This window comes from Poromitra crassiceps (assembly GCF_964638095.1).
Source record: "Poromitra crassiceps genome assembly, chromosome: 6".
Lineage (NCBI taxonomy): Eukaryota > Metazoa > Chordata > Actinopteri > Beryciformes > Melamphaidae > Poromitra > Poromitra crassiceps.
In genome coordinates, this window is record NC_139627.1 from 63,164,379 (window position 1) to 63,185,625 (window position 21,247).

The 21,247-nt window shown below is 44.5% G+C and overlaps 1 protein-coding gene across 1 annotated transcript in view; it reads right to left on the minus strand.

Moving 5' to 3' along the window:
• Nucleotides 1-309: 309 nt before the first annotated feature.
• The window catches only part of LOC310778023 (organic cation/carnitine transporter 2-like), a gene marked incomplete at both ends in the record, with an annotated part of 53,942 nt that continues 33,004 nt past the window's right edge, over nt 310-21,247 (minus strand). Inside the window, 6 exons of the mRNA XM_083638338.1 lie at nt 310-409; nt 2,360-2,495; nt 2,781-2,963; nt 7,927-8,141; nt 13,146-13,249; nt 17,064-17,187. Of these exons, the coding sequence (XP_083494464.1) occupies nt 310-409; nt 2,360-2,495; nt 2,781-2,963; nt 7,927-8,141; nt 13,146-13,249; nt 17,064-17,187 (862 nt within the window). The remainder of the gene's footprint in view (nt 410-2,359; nt 2,496-2,780; nt 2,964-7,926; nt 8,142-13,145; nt 13,250-17,063; nt 17,188-21,247) is intronic.

The window sequence follows — 21,247 nt, forward strand, 5'->3', positions numbered from 1 at the left end:
TGTCGGTAGTAGTCTGTACTTGTCGGTAGTCTGTGTACTTGTCTATATTCTCTGTACTTGTCTGTAGTCTGACATGTACTTCTCAGTAGTCTCTGTACTTGTTGTCGGTAGTAGTCTGTACTTGTCGGTAGTCTGTGTACTTGTCTATAGTCTCTGTACTTGTCTGTAGTCTCTGCACTTGGCGGTAGTCTCTGTACTTGTCGGTAGTCTGTGTACTTGTCAGTATAGTCTCTGTACTGGTCTGTAGTCTGACATGTACTTGTCAGCATAGTCTCTGTACTTGTCGGTAGTCTCTGTGTTGTCTGTAGTTTATAAGTGAGTAGCATTGATGACTTTAGCTTCAGCTTTAGCAGTCTCGTCTTTAGCTGATTTCCCATGATCCTTTGCAGAGGCCCATGGCCACCTGAACCTAGAAGCAGATGAGACTTGCATCATTCAGGCTGCATTTACACAGAAATCAATCAGCTGTTGGTTTAGCTAACATTACCTAGCCTATGACTATAACGATAGTTCACAAAACGTTGACTACAATTGCCATCTTCCTTAAAGTCCCTGGAAACCAGAAATATTTCTTTATTATTTAGCATTTTGAGTTAATCACATCACAGGACCCTATGTTAATAAGCCACCAGCCAAATTTGAACGATGATGAACGTCGCAAAGTATATAAATTTAGGTTTGACAGCCATGGCAAAACTCATGAGATTTCATTATTTTTTAGAGTGTACTTTCTCCCGCGGAATGTGTGGGCGTGTCCCATCTACAGCAGGGAAATTTCTGTCTCTCGGAGAGCGCGAGAGAGAGGGGGGAGGGAAACGGAGAAAGAGAGATGAGTGCACACACCGTGTGTGTGTGTGTGTGTGTGTGTGTGTGTGTGTGTGTGTGTGTGTGTGTGCGTGTGTGTGTTGCTCCGCGGCTCGGATGAGATATCTCTGTCCGTTCTTTGCCTGAGTGTCTGTCAAGAGAGAGAGAGAGAGAGAGAGAGAGAGAGAGAGAGAGAGAGAGAGAGAGAGAGAGAGAGAGAGAGAGAGAGAGAGAGAGAGAGAGGAGCGCATGGCTGAAACCCGACACCTTGCTAATCTCACAAGCACAGCGCTTGGCAGGAGGGAGACGGACAGCGAGGGAGCGCTGTCACTGGGGGCAAAGAAAGGACTTGCCATAGGTGGGTGGGATTGCGTGCGTGTACAAAGGTTATATAGAGCTTATGACGTCATAAGCTCCTGCGTTTTAGCACCTCGCGCACTGCTGTCTTCAATGAGGAAGTACTTTGTAGAATCTTGTAGAAAAGTGGCGATTTTAAGGCTTTGGGTTGAAAGTAATGTATAATAATTTCGGAGGCACAAAATTACTAACATAAGACCCTAAATAACATAGTTAGAACGTTTTTGTGGATTTTGGTTTCCAGGGACTTTAAGTGATAATGTGCAAGTTTCTTGTTTTTCATGTGTTTGATGTTTTGGTGTTTTGCACTGTCAGCACTGACCAACATACTGAAAGACACTCAATGTAGACAGCAGCTTCTTAAATGTCTTAAAGGTCCTATCTGTAAGTTCTAGCTATTACTGACACCGGTGGCCGTTAGAGTAACTGCAGGCAGCGTGTGAACGAGCTGACGCGCGGGCACCATACTCGCACGCGCTCAAGCAGTTGCCTGGCAACAGCAGACTGTTGGTTGCTTTGTAACGTTAACTCATAGAAGTCACTTGAAAACGGCAACCTGGACAATTTATCGGTCAGATCAGCCTCAAGATGCCCAGGAAGGATTCTGGATGAATTATCGGACGTTATTGTGGCATGTTTGATCGTGTTTTGGCTGTGGGGAAATGGATAAGGATATTCACGTTAGCGTGAGCCAGGAACTACCCTGCTCCCCCTGTATTATACGGTACCGTCTAATGCCTGCAGTTGACCAAACTGAACAGTCAAACAATGTTCCATAAGCATAACACTAACTTTAAGCATATTTACAACTGTTACATTCATTATCCACAAAGCAACCAACTTCACCTCTGCTGTCATTGTTTTCACCAGGAGGCAGTATGGTGCACGCACGCCACCTTGAGCACATGCTGCCTGCAGTTACTCTAACGGCCACCGGTGTCAGTACGAGTCAGAAGTTACGGAATGGGCCTTTAAAGAGTAAAAGGCAGACTGAAATGTGTGTAATGAAATCATTATATTGTGTAAATCCTGCTGAGCTGTGGCCCACTTAGTCTTCCAACATGGGGTCAACTGAGGTCGCTACAGGATTTCCAACACTTGTGCCAATATTCTATTTTTCTGTTCTATTGTAGTCTGTTTTTCTATAGGCCAAGAGTTTGCTACTGTCCCTGTAGTACAGTTGAATGTAAGGACTTACGGCTGTATGAGCGCCATCTGCTGGAGAGTGTCAGGCAGCGGCTGTCCGAAGGTCTCAGGCAGGAAGACAAATAGAAGCATGCACAGAACCGAGAGTGAGCCAATCACGATCCACGGCAGGTCCTCATAGAAGTCCGCTGGAGAGAGGAGAGATGCTGGTTAGTGCCATTAGCAGTGCTACTGCTACTGCTGCTGCTACCATTACTACTACTGCTACCACTATTGCTACCCACACAAAATAAACAGTTCAATGTCACATACATTTTACGAAGATTAAAAAGGAGTCAAATTCAAACATAATGATATTTAAATAAGAATAATCGTTCCAGGTGTGTCTGGAGCAGATTGGAAAGAGAAAGGTTAGTCATCCTTATTAGTCAGACTGAGGTTGTTATATGCAGAGGTGATATGATCTGTCTCACCCAGCTGGACCAGGTATGGAGAGACGGTGGAGCCCAGTCTGCCGAACATGGCGCAGGAGGACATGGCTGTGTTGCGGATGACAGTGGGGTAGAGCTCGGTGCTGTACACGTACATCAAAGAGGAGCTGACCAGCACGCCAAATTTACCCAGCAGCACCAGAGCCAAGGTCAGCCCGGCTAAACCTGAAGAGGGAGAGGAGAAACCAGTCTGTCAGTCACCCCTGTGTTAGACCTGACGAGGGAGAGGAGAGACCAGTCTGTCAGTCACCCCTGTGTTAGAACTGACGAGGGAGAGGAGAGACCAGTCTCACCCCGCTACAGCCACATCCATTAGGACCGGTGTGAGTGGCGTCCACAAGCCATCAGGACTCCATGCGAGTCACCGTTAATGAGTAGACTGTTAACACATTGAGTGCCACAGCGCTTCAGTAAAATTGTCTGGAGCCTGTGCCAGATTCACTTCCATTCAGTTGAAAACAGCTATAGAATTTTTTCTATTAGGGCTATATGAACAGGGCTGGACTCTAATGAAACATTGGACACTCCTGCTTCTTTCAAAGAAGAAATTTTGTTTCTAGACAGTTCCATTATGAAATGACAGCCTCTGAAAGAAGAGCACTTTCAAGGGTTTTCTGCTGTCTTTTTTTACTTTTCAAGATAAAGTCACTTTTATGAATACTTTTTGCACTCTAATTTCAAGCACATTCACTGACTCTAGCTACTATTTTCTGATGTAGTGACATGGTATAGTTCTGTGCAGCCTGCGTGCCCCACCCCCCCCTCCCCCCCTCTCCACCCCTGAGCTGCGGGCTCCTCCCCACACGCACACAGTCTGTTTTCGCAGCCTCGTTTTTTCCCCGGACGGATCCCAGCGCAACAAGGAAATGGCAAACGGGACTGCGGGAAAGGGTTTGGCCGTTCGGCTTCGGGTGCTGCCTTTCTGGCGGGTGGTCGTGTGGAGAGACTATATGCAGACAGATAGACAGAGGCGGAGGAGCTCAGTTGTGGGCACGGATCGCAGCCAACTGTCGGCTGCAGACGGAGCAATCTGTGTGGCTCTGGCTGCAGCATGCATCGGTGTCTCTCTGATCACGGCTTTCTCCGCTTTCTCCTGCACAAAGTAAAGGATCTGAGGTGGGTGGCGCAGCTCCCGTGTCGATTTTTAAGGTGGCGCCGTGTGATCCCTTGAAGGGATTCATGCTCACTGGCTAGGTACGACCTTAAACAGCAGAATTATGGAATAATATGAATTATGATTTTAGGACGTCCACAGACGTCCTTGGCACTTCTCGTTACTTTTTTTTAGGACGTCCACAGACGTCCTTGGCACTCAATGTGTTAATGTGTGAACTTCTGATAGATTTAATTTTGTCAAAAGCAGAATTGGCTAATAAGCACCATTTTTTTTTACCCAATCGTTATGAAAAGTTTTATTTTTGTTTCAGCATGCCCATCGACCATGCATACCAAATTTGGTGTCATTTCGACTCACAAAATTTCCAAGATGGCGGAAAATCTACCCAGACCTTTAGCATGCCAAATGACGGCTACATACTCTACCAAGGTTCAAGTGTCGAGGTCAAATGGGGCGACCAGGACTGTTTCCCCAAAACACTTTTTTTCAGGTTTTAACCAATATGACTTTGGGGGTGGTGTGTGAAGAATTCTGGTCAAGATTTCCACATTTGAGACCAAACTGTTACCATTGTACCATTTGTATCATTTTCAGCAGCATAAGTTCCCTCTACGGTCCTCCAGTGGTTCAAGTCCTATCTTCAAGACAGGAAGTACTTGGTCTCCATTGGCAATTACACATCTGACCTAACTAGGATGACTTGTGGGGTGCCTCAAGGATCCATTATGGGGCCCGTTCTCTTCAACCTTTATATGCTCCCTTTAGGCCTAATTATGCAAAAAAACAAAGTAGCCTATCATAACTACGCAGACGACACTCAGCTGTATATAACTCTTTCCTCAGCTGACTATGCTCCCATAGAATCATTGTGCCAGTGCATTGATCAAATAAATAACTGGATGTGCCAGAATTACCTACAGCTAAACAAAGACAAAACAGAGGTGATCGTCTTTGGCCCCAAAGAACAAAGGCTTAAAATCACTGCACGCCTTGAGTCTCGATCCCTGAAGCCTAAGGATCAAGTCAAAAATCTTGGCGTTATTATTGATTCCGATCTCAACTTTAACTCCCACATTAACACATTGAGTGCCAAGGACGTCTGTGCACGTCCTAAAAAAAAGTAACGAGGAGTGCCAAGGACGTCTGTGGACGTCCTAAAATCATAATTCATATTATTCCATAATTCTGCTGTTTAAGGTCGTACCTAGCCAGTGAGCATGAATCCCTTCAAGGGATCACACGGCGCCACCTTAAACATCGTCACGGAAGCTGCGCCACCCACCTCAGATCCTTTACTTTGTACAGGAGAAAGCGGAGAAAGCCGTGATCAAAGAGGAAACCGATGCATGCTTCAGCCAGAGCCGTATATATTGCTCTGTCTGCAGCGGAGAGTGGGCTCGGCTGCATCCGCGCTCACAACTGAGCTCTTATGCTTCTATCTATCTCCACACGATTTCCTGCCAGAAAGCCAGCATCCGAAGCCGAACGGCCAAGCCTTTTCGTTCAGTCGCGTTTGCCAGCGCGCATCATTTCCTTGATGCGCGCTGGGATCCGTCCGGGGCAAAAACGGAGTCGAGAAAACAAACTCTGTGCGTGTGGGAGGAGCCCGCAGCTCAGAGGTGGAGAGGGGGGGGGGGGGGGGGAGAGGGCACGCAGGCTGCACAGACACAACACCACGCCACCACATCAGAAAACACCAGCCAGAGTCAGTGAATGTGCTCGAAATTAGATTGCAAAAGGTATTCATAAAAGTGACTATATCTTGGAAAGTAAAAAAAAACGACAGAAAACCCTTGAAAGTGCACTTTTTTCAGAGGGTGTCATTTCATAATGGAACTGTCTAGAAACAAAATTTCTTCTTTGGAAGAAGCAGGAGTGTTCAATGTTTCATTAAAGTCCAGCCCTTTCAATATAGCCATAGTAGAAAAAATTCTATAGCTGTTTTCAACTGAATGGAAGTGAATCTGGCACAGGCTGCAGACAATTTTACTGAAGCGCTGTGGCACTCAATGTGTTAAGTCAATCAGAAAATCTGCTTTTTATCATCTTAAAAATATAGCAAGAATTAGGGGATACATGTCCAGACAGGATCTAGAAAAACTCATTCATGCCTTCATCTATAGTAGGTTAGACTACTGCAATAGCCTTTTCTCTGGTCTCTCCAAAAAAGAACTTAGGCAACTTCAACTCATTTAGAATGCTGCTGCTAGAGTTCTAACGAAGACAAAGAAAGCTGATCATATCACTCAAGTTCTTAAGTCCTTACACTGGTTGCCAGTGTGTCATAGAATAGATTTTAAAATACTGTTATTAGTCTATAAATCACTTAATGGCCTAGGCCCAAAATACATAGCTGAATTGCTCCCACGCTACGAACCATCTAGAACTCTTAGGTCAGCAGGGTCCAGCTTATTAACTGTCCCTAGGATCAAATCAAATCATGGGAAGGCTCTATGCTTACCCACTATGCTTCTGCTAGCTGGAACAAATTGCCTGAAGACCTCAGATCTGCCCCAACCTTACTTACTTTTAAAAATAGACTAAAGACTTTTATGTTTACCGTCGCTTTTAACTGCTGACAGCTATCATGCAAGCCCAATGAGTCCTCTATAAGTTTTTAACTCTTTTTGCAACTGCTGCGCCTGTTGCTTAATGCACTTTTTATACTCTTTTTTAAAGTTTTGTTGTGATGCTTTTAAATGTCCATTTTATTATCTTCTTTTATTCTTTTATTTTCCTGTCAACCATTTTATGTGAAGCACTTTGAATTGCCTCTGTGTATGAAATGTGCTATACAAATAAACTTGACTTGACTTGACTTGACTTGACTATGGGTTCAAACCTGCTTTTTTGTGTGCCCTCAAATGAATGGGAGATTTGGTACATCATGACGTCACGGTGGGGTTAGCACGCGCCCCACTCATGTGAAAATTTGTTTTTTTCCCCATTGATTATTACTGTAGTTCACGTGGCGCGAGCCCTTTAAGAGCAATGCATCCATGGGTAATGCCTACTGTGGCTAATATTAGCCGCTAGTTAGTTATGTTACATGGCAGTAAAACGCCACTGAATGACCAAATTGATATAACTTTTAACCATTTCGAGTAACACTGTTTCCATACGGATCACCACCGTTAGTTTGTTGTTTATAACGTGGCTATATTCATAACGTTTTCTATGATATCTATCTCGGATACACTGAGAATACTGGGAGGCGGGTCATAGCGTCTCTGTCGATGATTTGATTTGACAGTTCTGGGCACTGGCGTTGGCGTTGGCCAATCCTGGCGTGTTCCACCCCCAATCAATTGTGTTCTGGCACAAAGCGAGTGGGTTTCAGGACAAAACAGTCTCGAGCCATTATCGTTAAACTTCCTGGAATGCAAGTTTAACTAAACAGTTACATGTCCTCTGCATTCTACATCAAATGAAGACATTACGGGTTGTTTTATTTTGTATGTTACATACTTATTGGCCAAGATATGTTAGTTTATGGGGGAGGAATTCTGCCAGCTAAAGAAGGCAGTATAGGCGGCCATCTTGCCTGCAGAGTTTTCAAATCAAGTAGAATACCGTTTTGCAAGAAATCTGGGAGGGTCAGTCCCCCTTTAAGTTTCACTGCATGGTATAGTGCCCCCTGTGGCTGAAATACGACAAAACAGCTTGAAGCTCTGCTTACCAGGGCAGGCTATGAGTGTGCCAAACTTGAAAACCTTTGACCAATCATACACAGAGGTAGAGCCAATATATAATATAATAATAATGATAATCTGACTAAAAACAATAAAGAAAGCTATAAAAAATAGAATGGAAGGCAGATATAGACCGTTTCACCGGAATTCTTTTGCTAGGGAACAGTTTGGACTCAAGTTTATTTCCTGTCAGCTAAACACTGCAACGCAAAGTAAGGCTAGGGCCAATTTAGATTGTTTCTGTTGTCAAGTTGAAAAGGTCTTTAAAGAGAAAGAGAACAAGCAGAATGAGAGGAACAAGCAGAAAGGTTTCACTCACTGTCTGGGCAGATCTGGATGAGGAAGAGGGCGGCGGCACCCAGCAGCGTGTAGATGGCGAAGGTGAGGCGGCGAGGGAACGAGCGCAGCATCAGGAGGCCCACAGCGTACGCTGGCAGCTCGATGAGTGCCAGCAGAGCCTGGTTCAGGAACGGGTTCCCAAACAGAGCCGACAGGCTAAACGACAGGCCGAAGTAATTCACACTCATAGAGAACCTGCATAGAACAGAGAGAACACTCTGGTGGTCCATCATGTAGAAGGGGACTCGGTCTGTTGAAGGTCCCTGCTGTGCTTTTAAAAGAACCGTTTGTTTTTTATGTAGACCTGTTTTCCAGTCCAGCCTGCTCCAGGCAGAGAGATCCACTGTGAAGTGATCTGCCTGTTTGGACTCAGACCCACTGTGAAGTGATCTGTCTGTGCTCAGACAGATCTAAAATGCATGCTACAGCATGCACTGGGACACGTCATCAGTGATGTTAACTGGGGTCGTAAGGTGTTTCGGGTCTCTCAGCATCATACACCTGTTGTGATCGACACATTATGGACTGTACTGTATCATGAGAAATATGAACCACAATGAACTAGGGGTGTCACAATATATCGTCCCACGAAATTTCGCGATAGTAAAACGTCACGATATGTATCGTTGAGATGAAATCTCATATCGTGAATTTTTTTTTTTTTTTTTTTTTTTTCCCCCCCCAAAAATAGACAAAGAAACGTCTTTGTTTGTTGAAGTTCAATGTGTGGAAAGTAGTTCAGTTGAACAAGTCTCTGAAGAGACACATGAGAAGTTATACAGGAGAGAAACCATTCAATTGAGTTTCTGGCAAAACTTTTTACTTGACAGGAAAAACTGAAGATGCATAAAAAATAGACTAAGAAAAGTCTTGTTTGAGTTTGAAGAAAAACTGAAGATGCATAATGAGAATTTATACTGCTGAGAAACCTTTTAGTTCAAAGTAAATCTAAGTGACGGTGTAACTCATTCTATTTCAAGATAAGCCTTATCTCCAATCTCATGTTTTTTCTAGTTGTTATTGTAATAACAATTTCCCACAACAGCATGTTTTGTATTTGTGCATTTCAAATAAAATACTACTTTTCCAGTCATATATTGTCATTATTCAAGTTAAAAAAAATATTGTTAAAATCGTATCGTATCGTATCGTTATCGTGAACCCAGTATCGTGATACGTATCGTATCGTGAACTGAGTGTATCGTGACACCCCTACAATGAACATATCATGGCTTAACATGTTTTCCTCTCTAGCTAAGAAACCTCTATTAAGAGGAGACAAATGGCTTTTGTGGTTGCCCCCAGGACGTTTCACACCTCGCAGAGCCTCAAAGGGTTCCGGCCATTGTTTTATCTCTAAGGGTAATCAAGCCATAAAACCCCCTTTTTCCTTGCCTCACCTTACAGAGTGGGCACAGTCCAGCTCACAGAGCGCTACTATTGGCCAGAACCTTCACCAAAAGACACATGAGAGGCCAATGAGAACCCTTCGTGATTTTCCCCACACAGTAACAAAACTGCTGGGAAACAGTTTAACTTGGAGTCTAAAGTAAGCTTTCGCACGCAGCTGAACCAAGGGGTTGGATGGGCCAGGAAGCCGGCTCCCCTCCCCCGCTCTCTGCACCCCCTGCAGGCCTGACCCGGGCCCAGAGGACTCCGAGCCCACAGCAGCACCAGAAATCGGCTGAAAGGAAAAGCCGTAAGTCCCACAAGATATAGCATGCGTAACTGAGATAGTTCTACTTAATCTCAGTTAATTTAAGTCGTTTTAGTGTTATAAGTCGCAGGGGAAAGCCCCCCCTGGCGCTTCCAGACTTGCCACAGCGTGGCACAACGCCAACTGTTGACCAAGCTTCCAGGCAAGACCGCCTGGCCGACGACCCTCCCAACGCACCGCACGTGCAGGAGAAGAAGAAGAACGCCACACCGCAGCAGGGCAAACCAACGGCTGCAGAAAAGACACACCGTGGCCCCAGTCACAGAGCACAGCAGACGAAGGACACAAAAGACACACCGTGGTGCCAGCCACAGATCGCAGCCAACCACTGCTCTGCAACCGACCGAGAGAACGCACGCCGGCCCCGACATCGACTCAGCCAACCTCGAACCTCCTCCTCACCGCAGCCAAACCCACCGCGCACAGGACAGCCGTGCCAACAACGGAATGATTCACTTAACCGAGTGGATCCGCGTGAGAGTTCATGGTTTAATGGTCTGGGCAGAGTTAGGGGTTAAAATGCATTATCATGTATGTTGACTGTTAGAGATCTGTGTGAAGTTGATGCCTTGCATGTTCTCTCTCTCCCCTGCTCTCTCTCTCTCCCCCTCGAGCTCCCTCTCGCTCCTCCACCAAAATTGGCAAAACTGCCATTTTGAAAAGGAGGCGGTCTTAACACGATCAGCCCGCCCCTTAGCCAATCCTGGGGTGACATAAGACACTCCACCTTCTCCTCCCTCCTCCTCCCACTCCCACACACACTCCCACACACACACACACACACACACACACACACACACACACAAGTGCTAATTAACACCCACATACCCACACACACATTCAAGCCTGCTTCTGACCTGCAGACTTAAGTCGCTGCACACACACACACCCACACAACTCATATTATGTTTATTAATATTAGGTATTAGCTATAGAGGTGGTAGTTTATTAGTTGTAGAATAAATGTGATGAACCGATATTCTAATCATTGTGTTAATGGCCATTGATACTGTGATTGATTAAATATTTTATTACATAATTCTATGAATCTTGGTATTATTCATGAGGTATTTTATCTGTGGAAATCTGTGACAGAAGCTTACGAACTTTGACCTTCAATTAACTGTACAATGTACATTATATCATTATGAGACTGATATGACAATTTGGTTTGGTGTCTAAACTAGTCATAACTGACTTTTAGACAGGTCTGTAGCCTTAACTACAGTGGTGCCCCGAATCTTACAGAGAATACAATATTTTCTGTCAAATCTAATACATTTATGAATATTAATAATTCATAATTATTAATAATCATATTTCATAACCAAACCAGCTCCTACGAGCACAACACACCCTCGCCCAGTAGACCCAGCCGAGGCCGATTAAGACCCTGACCCGCGTCCCGGAAGCAGCCGCTCACGGATCAGCCTTCCTACTCTGTCTGCAACGTTGCCTGCGGAAGGGTTGATCACGCCCAATCCGCTGCAATAGAGTTAGTGCTACACCGCAGTATTGAAAGACCCTTTGGTGCATGGAGGGTCTAAGGCCGTGTGGGTGACTCCAGGCCGGGCTCCTCCTACGTCTCACCAGGCCGCGCCGATCTTTACACAGATTTTCAGGAGGCTGATCCGTAGCATTTGTGGATTTCTCCCTCACGAAAGAGCCAGGATGGGGTGCTAATCCCATCCCGTACCGGATGCCGTCTCTCTGACCGTCAACTGTCTCTCCAGCTTGTCACCAAACTATACTTGGTTGTCACCTAGTCTATTCCTAAGTGTCACTGGCCGGGGGAGCCAGGATTCTTAATTCGATCAATCGTAGCACCACTTGGTTTTCCACTATAGTGCCTCTTCAACGCCTCTTCAACGCCCCCCCCCCCCCCCCCCCCCCCCCCCCCCCCCCCCCCCCCCCCCCCACCCCCCCCCCAATGCAACGAGTCGAGGTGAGCATTCAGTGGAAAAGCGCCATTTGATACTAATTTGTTTATGTTTGATGTGCAGATTTAGAGAGTTGTTTGCTTATTTCTTTTCATTGAAGAATGTTCACTCAGAACAAAAAACAGCACACCCCATCTGTTTTACACTTTCTCAAGCTGTTAGTTTCAGAAGCGATTTTTACATTTGACTGATCAAGTTCTAACACCCTGTTAGGGTCCTGTGGGCTGTGCTGTAGGCATGTGTGCATGTCAACCTTTGGGCATGTCATTGATGAACGTTGTTGAACATTGTTGCATTTATATGCAATGTATTCATTATTTATTATTTTGCTATTATTGCCATGATTGTTTTACTCTGTGAAGCACCTTGAGATTTCGTTGTATTTTAAATTGTGCTATACAAATTAAATCCATTATTATTATTATTTATATTGCCATATACAACATAAACAAATACAATTTGGCCAATTAATCCCTGTCATAATGAACCACCAGGGTAGGAAATTAACTTTTTAACAAGGGCTTTTTTGCCCTTGTGAAATGTGTTTCTGGGACATTTTTGATAATTTCCATGGGCAATTCGATAAAATGTTGGGAAATACCTTCGCTCTTCTATGTTGAAACTGAGACAAAATAAGCACTCAGGGGCTAAGATGCAGTCATTTGGGGTAATGTGCTGTCAGACAAGCCAGGCTCATGTCTTCTGTCATGGCATTCATTTGGTGCCAAAGTCTGTCTGTGTTAACTGTTAATCTGCAGCTCCACTGCACCTGTCTTTAAAAACCACTGAGTCAGTCAGTGCAGCCTGTTCAGACTGGACGTCTAGACAGGCCAGTTCAGACCGGACCTCGAGACGGGCCGGTTCAGACCCGATCAGACACACAAAACAAAACGTGTGTCTGTTCAGGTTAAAGGTTAAAGGTTAAAGGTCTGTTCAGCTAAAAGGCTCGGAGACACTCGACTCTGTTCATTTAACCGTTAGTTGTTTGGCTGTTTGAGATAGACGGGAGTGTCCTTAACAGTAGAAGCATGTTGAACTCTGTTGACCTCTCTCTATGCTCTGCTTGCTGTTAGTGTTTTTTAGTTAGCTCTAACAGCAATTAGCATTTGTCTTCATGGCAATCGGTAGAGCATTTTGTGTACCTCGGGTCTATGTTGAACCAGCAGTGCACCTCGCTGGACTTAGAAGTGAGGAGAAGACTGGTCATACCAGTCAGCTTGTGGAACTAAATGAGACATGGAGAAGCGAGAGCATTTCACTTCCCACAAAAGTCAACCTGAAGTCACTGATTACATCCATTGCTCTGTACGGATGCAAAACCTGGACATGCAACACATTGAAAAGAGAATAAATGCTTTCTAAATGCATTGCTACAGGAGGATCCTAGGGGTGACAGAAAATGAACATCTTGAAAATAGGACCTTGGGAACATATAGGACCTTTTGAACATCTTGAAAATAGGACCCTGGGAACATATAGGACCTTTTGAACATCTTGAAAATAGCATTTTGGGAACAAAGGAATGACTCAGGACTTTCTCACCAGATGAGCCACATGATGAGCGTGAGGCTCCGGATGCTGTGCGTCCGCACCAGGTCCAGGAAGCTGTGGGACTTGGGCGTCATCGGGCCGGCCGCCATCTCCACCTAGTGGACGGACACTACGTTACCCACAGTCCTTCACTCTGCAGCATCAGAGACAGAGTAGCACAGGAATGAGTCTGGAAAACATGGCTGCTAACACTTCTGGCTCGTAGGTGTAAAAGGCAATGGGATTTTTAGTTAAATGTAGTTAAATGCATGAAATAAGGTCTGTGGTTAACACAAGTTTATGAAAGAGCAAACTTTGTGTCCAGCAAGATGATCTTCACAGATGAGGAACACTTGTATGACTTTTGAAAATAAAAAAATAAAAAAAACACATTTATGCTTTAAAAGTCATAAAAGTGTTCCTCATTTGTGAAGATCATCTTGCTGGACACAAACTTTGCTGTTTCATAAATCTTTGTTAACCACAGAGTCTGTGGTTAAAGTCGAGCTGAACCCAAAAATGACTTTTCTTTTCTTTTAGTTCAAATACCTGGGTATGCAGTGCACCTATTTAATAATGTATGCAAAAGAAAATCACAAAAATCTAATTTCTTTAGTTTTTCACACTTTTTCACATCAAAAGTTCATTTTTCAAGATTTAATTCATAACAGTAATCTACAGTTTGCTGACGTCACCTAGAACTATCAAATTTCTACCCCATGTAAACCAATCATATCACGACATGGCAGCTGTCAATCAAATCTTCATTTCAGGGTAATTTTCTCTTGCAAATGAAGGAGAAAATGGCGCCTAGTGCCTGTCATCTGACAGAATTTCTAGCCCATAAACTAACTACTAACTTGGCCAATTGTATGGAACATACTAAATAAATCAAACCATACAGTTACCATACAGTTACATTTCTTTGCATTCTCAGGCGTTACGTCTGAGAATGCAAAGAAATGTAACTGGCTTGTTAAAACTCGCATTCCAGGAATATTGTATTTACCGCAATGGCGATAATGGCGCGCGCCTGAGAGCCTGGTTGTCAGGGGTCGCCCCTCGGAGATTCCAGGCGGGCGGGCAGCACCCATGCATCAGATTGTCCGCTCGTTCCGCACAGAGGCAGCTGGCTGCCTGGTACTCGGCGGATCCCACTCGCGTAGCACGACAACACGCTGAATCCCACTCAATTTGGGGGTGGAAATCGATTGGCCAATGCCAAAGCCAGTCCCCAGAATTGTCAAATCAAATCATCGACATGCTACTATAACCCGCCTCTTAACCTGTCATCTCAGACAAGTTATGTTTTCAGTCTGAAAACTGGTCAACGGGTTCAGTTGGACTTTAACAAAGGTTTATGAAACAGCAAAGTTTTCTAATTCCTGCAGTTCTCAATTCGCCTGTTAAGCTGTGACCTATGACCTCCCGACAAAACGACTTCCGGGTCCAAGCGCCAAGCGTCCAGGCGTCTCTGCGTTGTCAATATGCTGCAGTGCTGTGTCCTTCATTGTTGGAATAGATCCGAGACTAAAAAAACGATTCAACCGTCATTCTACCACTTTCCTTGCGATGAGAAAGAGAAGAGGAAATGGCTTCAGTTAACTCATTGAATGCCAATGACGACAGCTGTCGTCAATTCAAATACTGACGTAGAGTGCCAATGACGACGGTTGTCGTCAATTGCGTTTTTTGACGGTGGGACGTGGATCAATCCCTGATACATCTCTGGTACAACTATTGTAGCTATTGGAGGTCTATAACCTATTTTACAGAACCCTTAGGTGGCGACAGTGCTCTCCACATAACAGAAAGGCAAGGAAAAAACAAAGAAGAAGTCGTTATGGAAACGGAAATCGCATCGCATCCGTATGCATCGATATGCTGAAGCACGTTACTGCAGCTGTGCCTGCAGCAGCCAATCTGCTCCCACAATTGAGCCGCTCTGTGTCGGTTGCGACAGCACATCCGCACATCCACACCGTGGAGTTATTATTCTCAACTGGAAGCATCGTTGCCGGTGACAAACACACGCGGAACGCTGTAAAAAAGCTGCACCCTTCACTGTGCGCACAGCAAACTCAGCAGAGAGCCACCACAGACAGGAGGAGGAGTGTGCAGTTGAGGCGAGGCGGGGCGGGGCGGGGCGGGGCGGGGCGGGGGGGGGGGGGGGGGGGGGGGGCACGCAGAGCAGCACGCAACACCCAGACAGACCCAGGCAGCAGGACAGGATTGACAAACGCAAGCCAGAATATCCGATGCCCACCAGCAGCAAATCAAGACCAGCAAGAAGCTGCAACCAGCAGCGCACGCAGGGGCCAGCGCTGCTGGTTGTAGCTAAAAATATTATTCTGCCAAACAAAATTCCCTGGCCTAAACTGTTTTATTGAAGGAAATTATTTTTGAGGTGTGACTACATTAGAAAAGATTAGCTTCAGAGTCAGTGTGTGCTTGAAATGTTTAATTTCACAAAAGGCCAATTATCTCAGCTTCTAGAAAAAAATTGCTGTTTTTGGATGAATCAAGCTATCTTCTCCGGCTCATAACTAAAGAACGGAAAATGGGATCAATAAACTTTTTTTTGCAGATGATAGAATAGAGTCTCATCGTTCTTTGTGCGTGTTCAGTGTTTACATAGTAATATCACACAATATTCTGTGGGCCTCGAGAAATCACTGAAAACGCTCTGAAACTCTGGCACTGGGAGCGTCCGTTCTCCAAAAGTGGCTGGCACTCAATGAGTTAATAAGGTACGTTACAATTCGGAGAAAGTACGTAGAAAAACAAAGTTTGACGCTAAGTCTAAACAGATTATCTCTAAAAAGTTATGTTAAAGTAAAACAATTATTTATAAAAAGATATCTAAAAAGATTCACGGGATCCGCCATAGTTGTTTTGAATGAGGCGACTGAGGAGCGGTGCCGCTTGGCCCCGGAGGCGATGCGGGGTGAACGTCTGTTGTCAGTCTCAACAACCGAATCGGACTATTCACCTTATGTTCAGACCTTACAGTGGGCCAAATTCTTCCGGGTCCACCTAACACTTCCGGCGGTCACGGTGCCAAATATGAAAGAACATCATGAAGAAGAGAGTTGTTTTTGTAGCGGACAGCGCAGGGTGTAAAACAAAAACGTAGCCTACTACTTTGAGCTCGGTACACAGCAAGCAAGCGGAGTATCCACTGTTAGCCAGGTCAGATAACGTTATCGTCGACAATGACGAGCACTTTCTTGTAAAACATACCTGGACTCCAACAAAGAAAGCTTCAGATGGTTTTCTCTCCTCCGAGCGCAGCTCGAGCCACTTACGTCTATAAGACCCGCAGACGTTAACGTAATTCCCTGGAATGCGAGAATTAACGAGCCAGTTACATGGCATTGCATTCTTAGACATTGCCGTTTGCTTTTATTTGGTATGTTACATACAATTGGCTAAAGTATTAGTTAATTCAGAGTTAGATTATATTGGAGCAGCCAGCCATTTTTTTTTCTTTTTTTTTTGCCGGAAGTCGTAGGACGGCCACAGAACCGGGTCAAATGGGCGTGGCTACATAAGGTGAATAGAGACAGCTCAAATTCCAGTCACTTCCTGTATCTGTGTCACATGGGTTTCGCCACTGCCACGCCCACTTAGCAACAGGTCCTGAATCTATTGGAGTCAATGGGAGAATTGAACGTGATCTCAAATTATCACTGATTCTTTCGCCCCATAGTCATCAACATTAATATTGACACTGAACACTACATTCTGACACTAAAATGTAATTTTTCAGACAAATCAGGAGAAAATTAACTTTGTTCGAGACCTGTCATAGCAAAACACACTCTCGCAACAGGAGCTAACGTTAGCAGGTAGCCATTGGCTAAAGCTACTACTACTAAAATATATATTTTTTCAGCCGATATTAGTTAGAGTTAGGCGGGGTCTTACGTCGGGGGGAAAGATGGTGGGCGGAGCCTCCACACCATTCATCGCCGCCGCTGACCTCAGCACAAGCTCCGCCTCCTCCAGACGACCACGAGACACCAGCCAGCGAGGAGACTCAGGGATCAGCCTGAGAGACAGATAGATGGAGAGAGACAGACAGATGGAGAGAGACAGACAGGTGGAGAGAGACAGACAGGTGGAAAGAGACACACAGTTGGAGAGAGAGACAGATAGATTTACATAATGTGTACAATTTTTTTAAATGTTTTTACTATAAATGTAATTTGTAATGTTCTTTTTGTATTTTGATCTGAAATAAACTAAACTAAATAGGTGGAGAGAGAGAGACAGACAGGTGGAGAGAGACATACAGGTGGAGAGAGACAGACAGGTGGAGAGAGAGAGAGACAGACAGGCAGAGAGAGAGACACACACAGGTGGAGAGAGACAGACAGGTGGAGAGAGAGACAGACAGACAGGCAGGCAGAGAGAGAGAGACACACAGACAGGTGGAGAGATAGACAGACAGAAGGAGAGAGAGACAGACAGGTGGAGAGAGAGAGAGACAAACAGGCAGAGAGAGAGACACACACAGACAGGTGGAGAGAGACAGACAGGTGGAGAGAGAGAGAGACAGACAGGCAGGCAGAGAGAGAGACACACACAGACAGGTGGAGAGATAGACAGACAGATGGAGAGAGAGAGACAGACAGGTGGAGAGAGAGAGAGACAGACAGGCAGAGAGAGAGACACACACAGACAGGTGGAGAGATAGACAGACAGATGGAGAGAGAGAGACAGACAGGTGGAGAGAGAGACAGACAGACAGGCAGAGAGAGAGACACACACAGACAGGTGGAGAGAGAGAGAGACAGACAGACAGGCAGGCAGAGAGAGAGACACACACAGACAGGTGGAGAGAGAGACAGACAGGTGGAGAGAGAGAGAGAGAAAGACAAGTGGAGAGAGAAAGACAAACAGGTGGAAGATTTCCTGGTCTCCAATAATGGCCGGAGGTCAAAATAATGGCCAAATACAGGCCAGGGTAAAACAAAAAACAAAAAAACAAAAAAACAAAAAAACAACAACAACAATAATAACCATACTAATAATAATAATAAAAACAAATAATAACTTCAGATTCCCTTAATCTCACATCTTATTTAGCTGGATGATTGACATGGGGATCAGTGTTTGGAATAACGCCGTTTAAAAGAACGGCGTTAGGTAACGCCGTTATTTTTTCAGTAACGGGGTAATCTAACTAATTACTGTTTCCGTCGTTACAACGCCGTTATCGTTACTGAACGCTAAATGCGGTGCGTTACTATGAAATGATTGAGTAAACTACCCGTAGCCTACACTAGTGTTGTCAAGTGAGGAGACTGGGTGGGTTAACATAACGAGATAAACGATTATGATTGGCTAAGGCAGAGTCATGTGTTTCATGGTAGCCAATCGGAGCCAGTGTTACACACGAGCCAGGAGTCAGGACACGGGCGACACACACACACACACACACACAGACACACCAAACAGATTCGAGGAAGCAGCAGAAATGGCGAGTCCGGAGTAGAGAGCTGCGCAGGCCTGAAATTTCGGCCCGAGCCCTCCCCGGCCCGTGACATGCAGACCCGTGCCCGATACAGCCCGTAGCCAATATTACAATATAATGACACATCTCTCTCCCTCTCTGTTCCGCGTGCTGCGTCGCCGCGCGGCCGTCCTGCGCAGCCTCTCTCTGTCTGTCTCTCTAGTTGACTCTCTCTCTCTCTCTCTCTCTCTCTGTGTTCGGGAGCTGTCTGCTCGCTGTACATGGACGGACACGGCACAAACCTCTCTCTATCTCTCTTCGGGAGCTGTCTACAGCTACTAACGTCACGTGAGGGTCTGTGTGTGGCTGGGGGAGTGTCTGTGCACTCCTCCTCTTTGCTGACTGTGCTCCGCTGTGTAAAATCAAGCGAGTACGCTAATACAACATTATTTAATTGAATTATTGAAACGGCCCGACCCCGGACCTATTAATTAAAAATAAATAAAAAACAAGCCCGGCCTCGGCCCGTTTTGGTCGGCCCGAGGGGCCCGTGAGGGTACCCTCAGGTTTGCAGCAATCCATGAAAATTTGGCATTTTCAAGGTGGAGATGACGCAAATAGTGACTTTCCCTGGTAACTAGTTACTTTTATTATAGAGTAATTCAGTTACTAACTCAGTTACTTTTTGGAACAAGTAGTGAGTAACTATAACTAATTACTTTTTTAAAGTAACGTTCCCAACACTGATGGGGATAAATGAATGTTTTGCTCTGTTGGTTCTGATCTTGGGTTATGTGTACCTCTGAAACTCTGCTGACAGTGGATGGGATGTGTCTGAGCAGACCTTGTGAATGTGTGTGTTGTGAATGTGTGTGTGAATATGAGCAGACTTGTGAATGTGTGTGTGAATATGAGCAGACTTGTGAATGTGAGTAGTCTAATAGGTTACTTACCCCATCCACCCTTGAGAGAAACGCCAAAATCGAGGGGGCGGAGTTTAGGGCACCTACGTCATCAAAGGGGCGTGGCTTATTTTTTGTGAAAAGTCATTTTTTCACTTGTTCCTCAAAGGGCACCTCTATTTTTAAACCATTATGTGAAAAAAACCTTTATTCCACTTCTTCCGCAAAGGGCACTTCTGTTTTTAAATCCCTTTCATGTCGAAAGTCCATTTTTCAGTAGTTCCTCAAAGGGCACTTCTCCATTTCGCCCTGTGCTTAAAGCCATTTTGAGCAAAAATGCTTTATTTCAGTAGTTCTCCAAAGGGCACTTCTCCATTTCCTCATATCAGTTAGACCATCTTGTGGGTGTTGCAATGTTGTGCGCATCACACAGACAGCCTGACAGCGTGTATAAAGCCACCGTGTCAGCCAGAGCAAAGACAGCGCAGCCATTGGCAGATCACCGCTACATCAGTCAACTTCAGCATTCATGTGTGTTTGCATACGATGCCGCCATATTTGGACACAGCCTAGCCCCTGATCCTGTTTTTTATTTTTTCCCACTTATAGCCTATATCCTTACGACTAGCCATGTGGTGATTAGTCAGCATGTTAACGGATATATTTTACCCTAATACTGTTTGTTTTGTTAGAAATAGATTAATGGATATTTTCCATACATTTGATGATGATACTTTTAAAAATCATATGAATTTTGTACGTTCTAATGCCTGTTGGGATGAGATGCTTATACTGTGTAATAATACAAACATGTCTACAGATGTCATATTTGATTCGTTTTTCTCTGAGGAGGGTAAAGTGTTTAGCATAGGTAATTTAATTGTGATATTTACAATAATGCATGATGTATGCAACAGACATAACATAGATTTGGTTTTGGATTATTTGTGCGATAGACATTTAGGTGTCTGTATGGCTTATTTGAGATTGATTGGTGAGAAAAGAATGTTTACAATGTCTATGGAATTAAAAAACATTTTAGATAAAAAACGTTTGTTTGTCGGTGTTATAGTCTCGGCATGATATATAGGTGTATACTACACTTTCCAAACGTTAACACACATCAAACACAGCAACTCTTTCCCACTACACTTTCCAAACATTAACACACGCCAAACACAACTCTTTCTCACTACACTTTCCAAACATTAACACACGCCAAACACAACTCTTTCTCACTACACTTTCCAAACATTAACACACATCAAACACAACAACTCTTTCACACTACACTTTCCAAACATTAACACACATCAAACACAACAACTCTTTCTCACTACACTTTCCAAACATTAACACACATCAAACACAACAACTCTTTCTCACTACACTTTCCAAACATTAACACACGTCAAACACAGCAACTCTTTCTCACTACACTTTCCAAACATTAACACATGTCAAACACAACAACTCTTTCTCACTACACTTTCCAAACGTTAACACACATCAAACACAGCAACTCTTTCCCACTACACTTTCCAAACATTAACACACGCCAAACACAACTCTTTCTCACTACACTTTCCAAACATTAACACACGCCAAACACAACTCTTTCTCACTACACTTTCCAAACATTAACACACATCAAACACAACAACTCTTTCACACTACACTTTCCAAACATTAACACACATCAAACACAACAACTCTTTCCCACTACACTTTCCAAACATTAACACACGTCA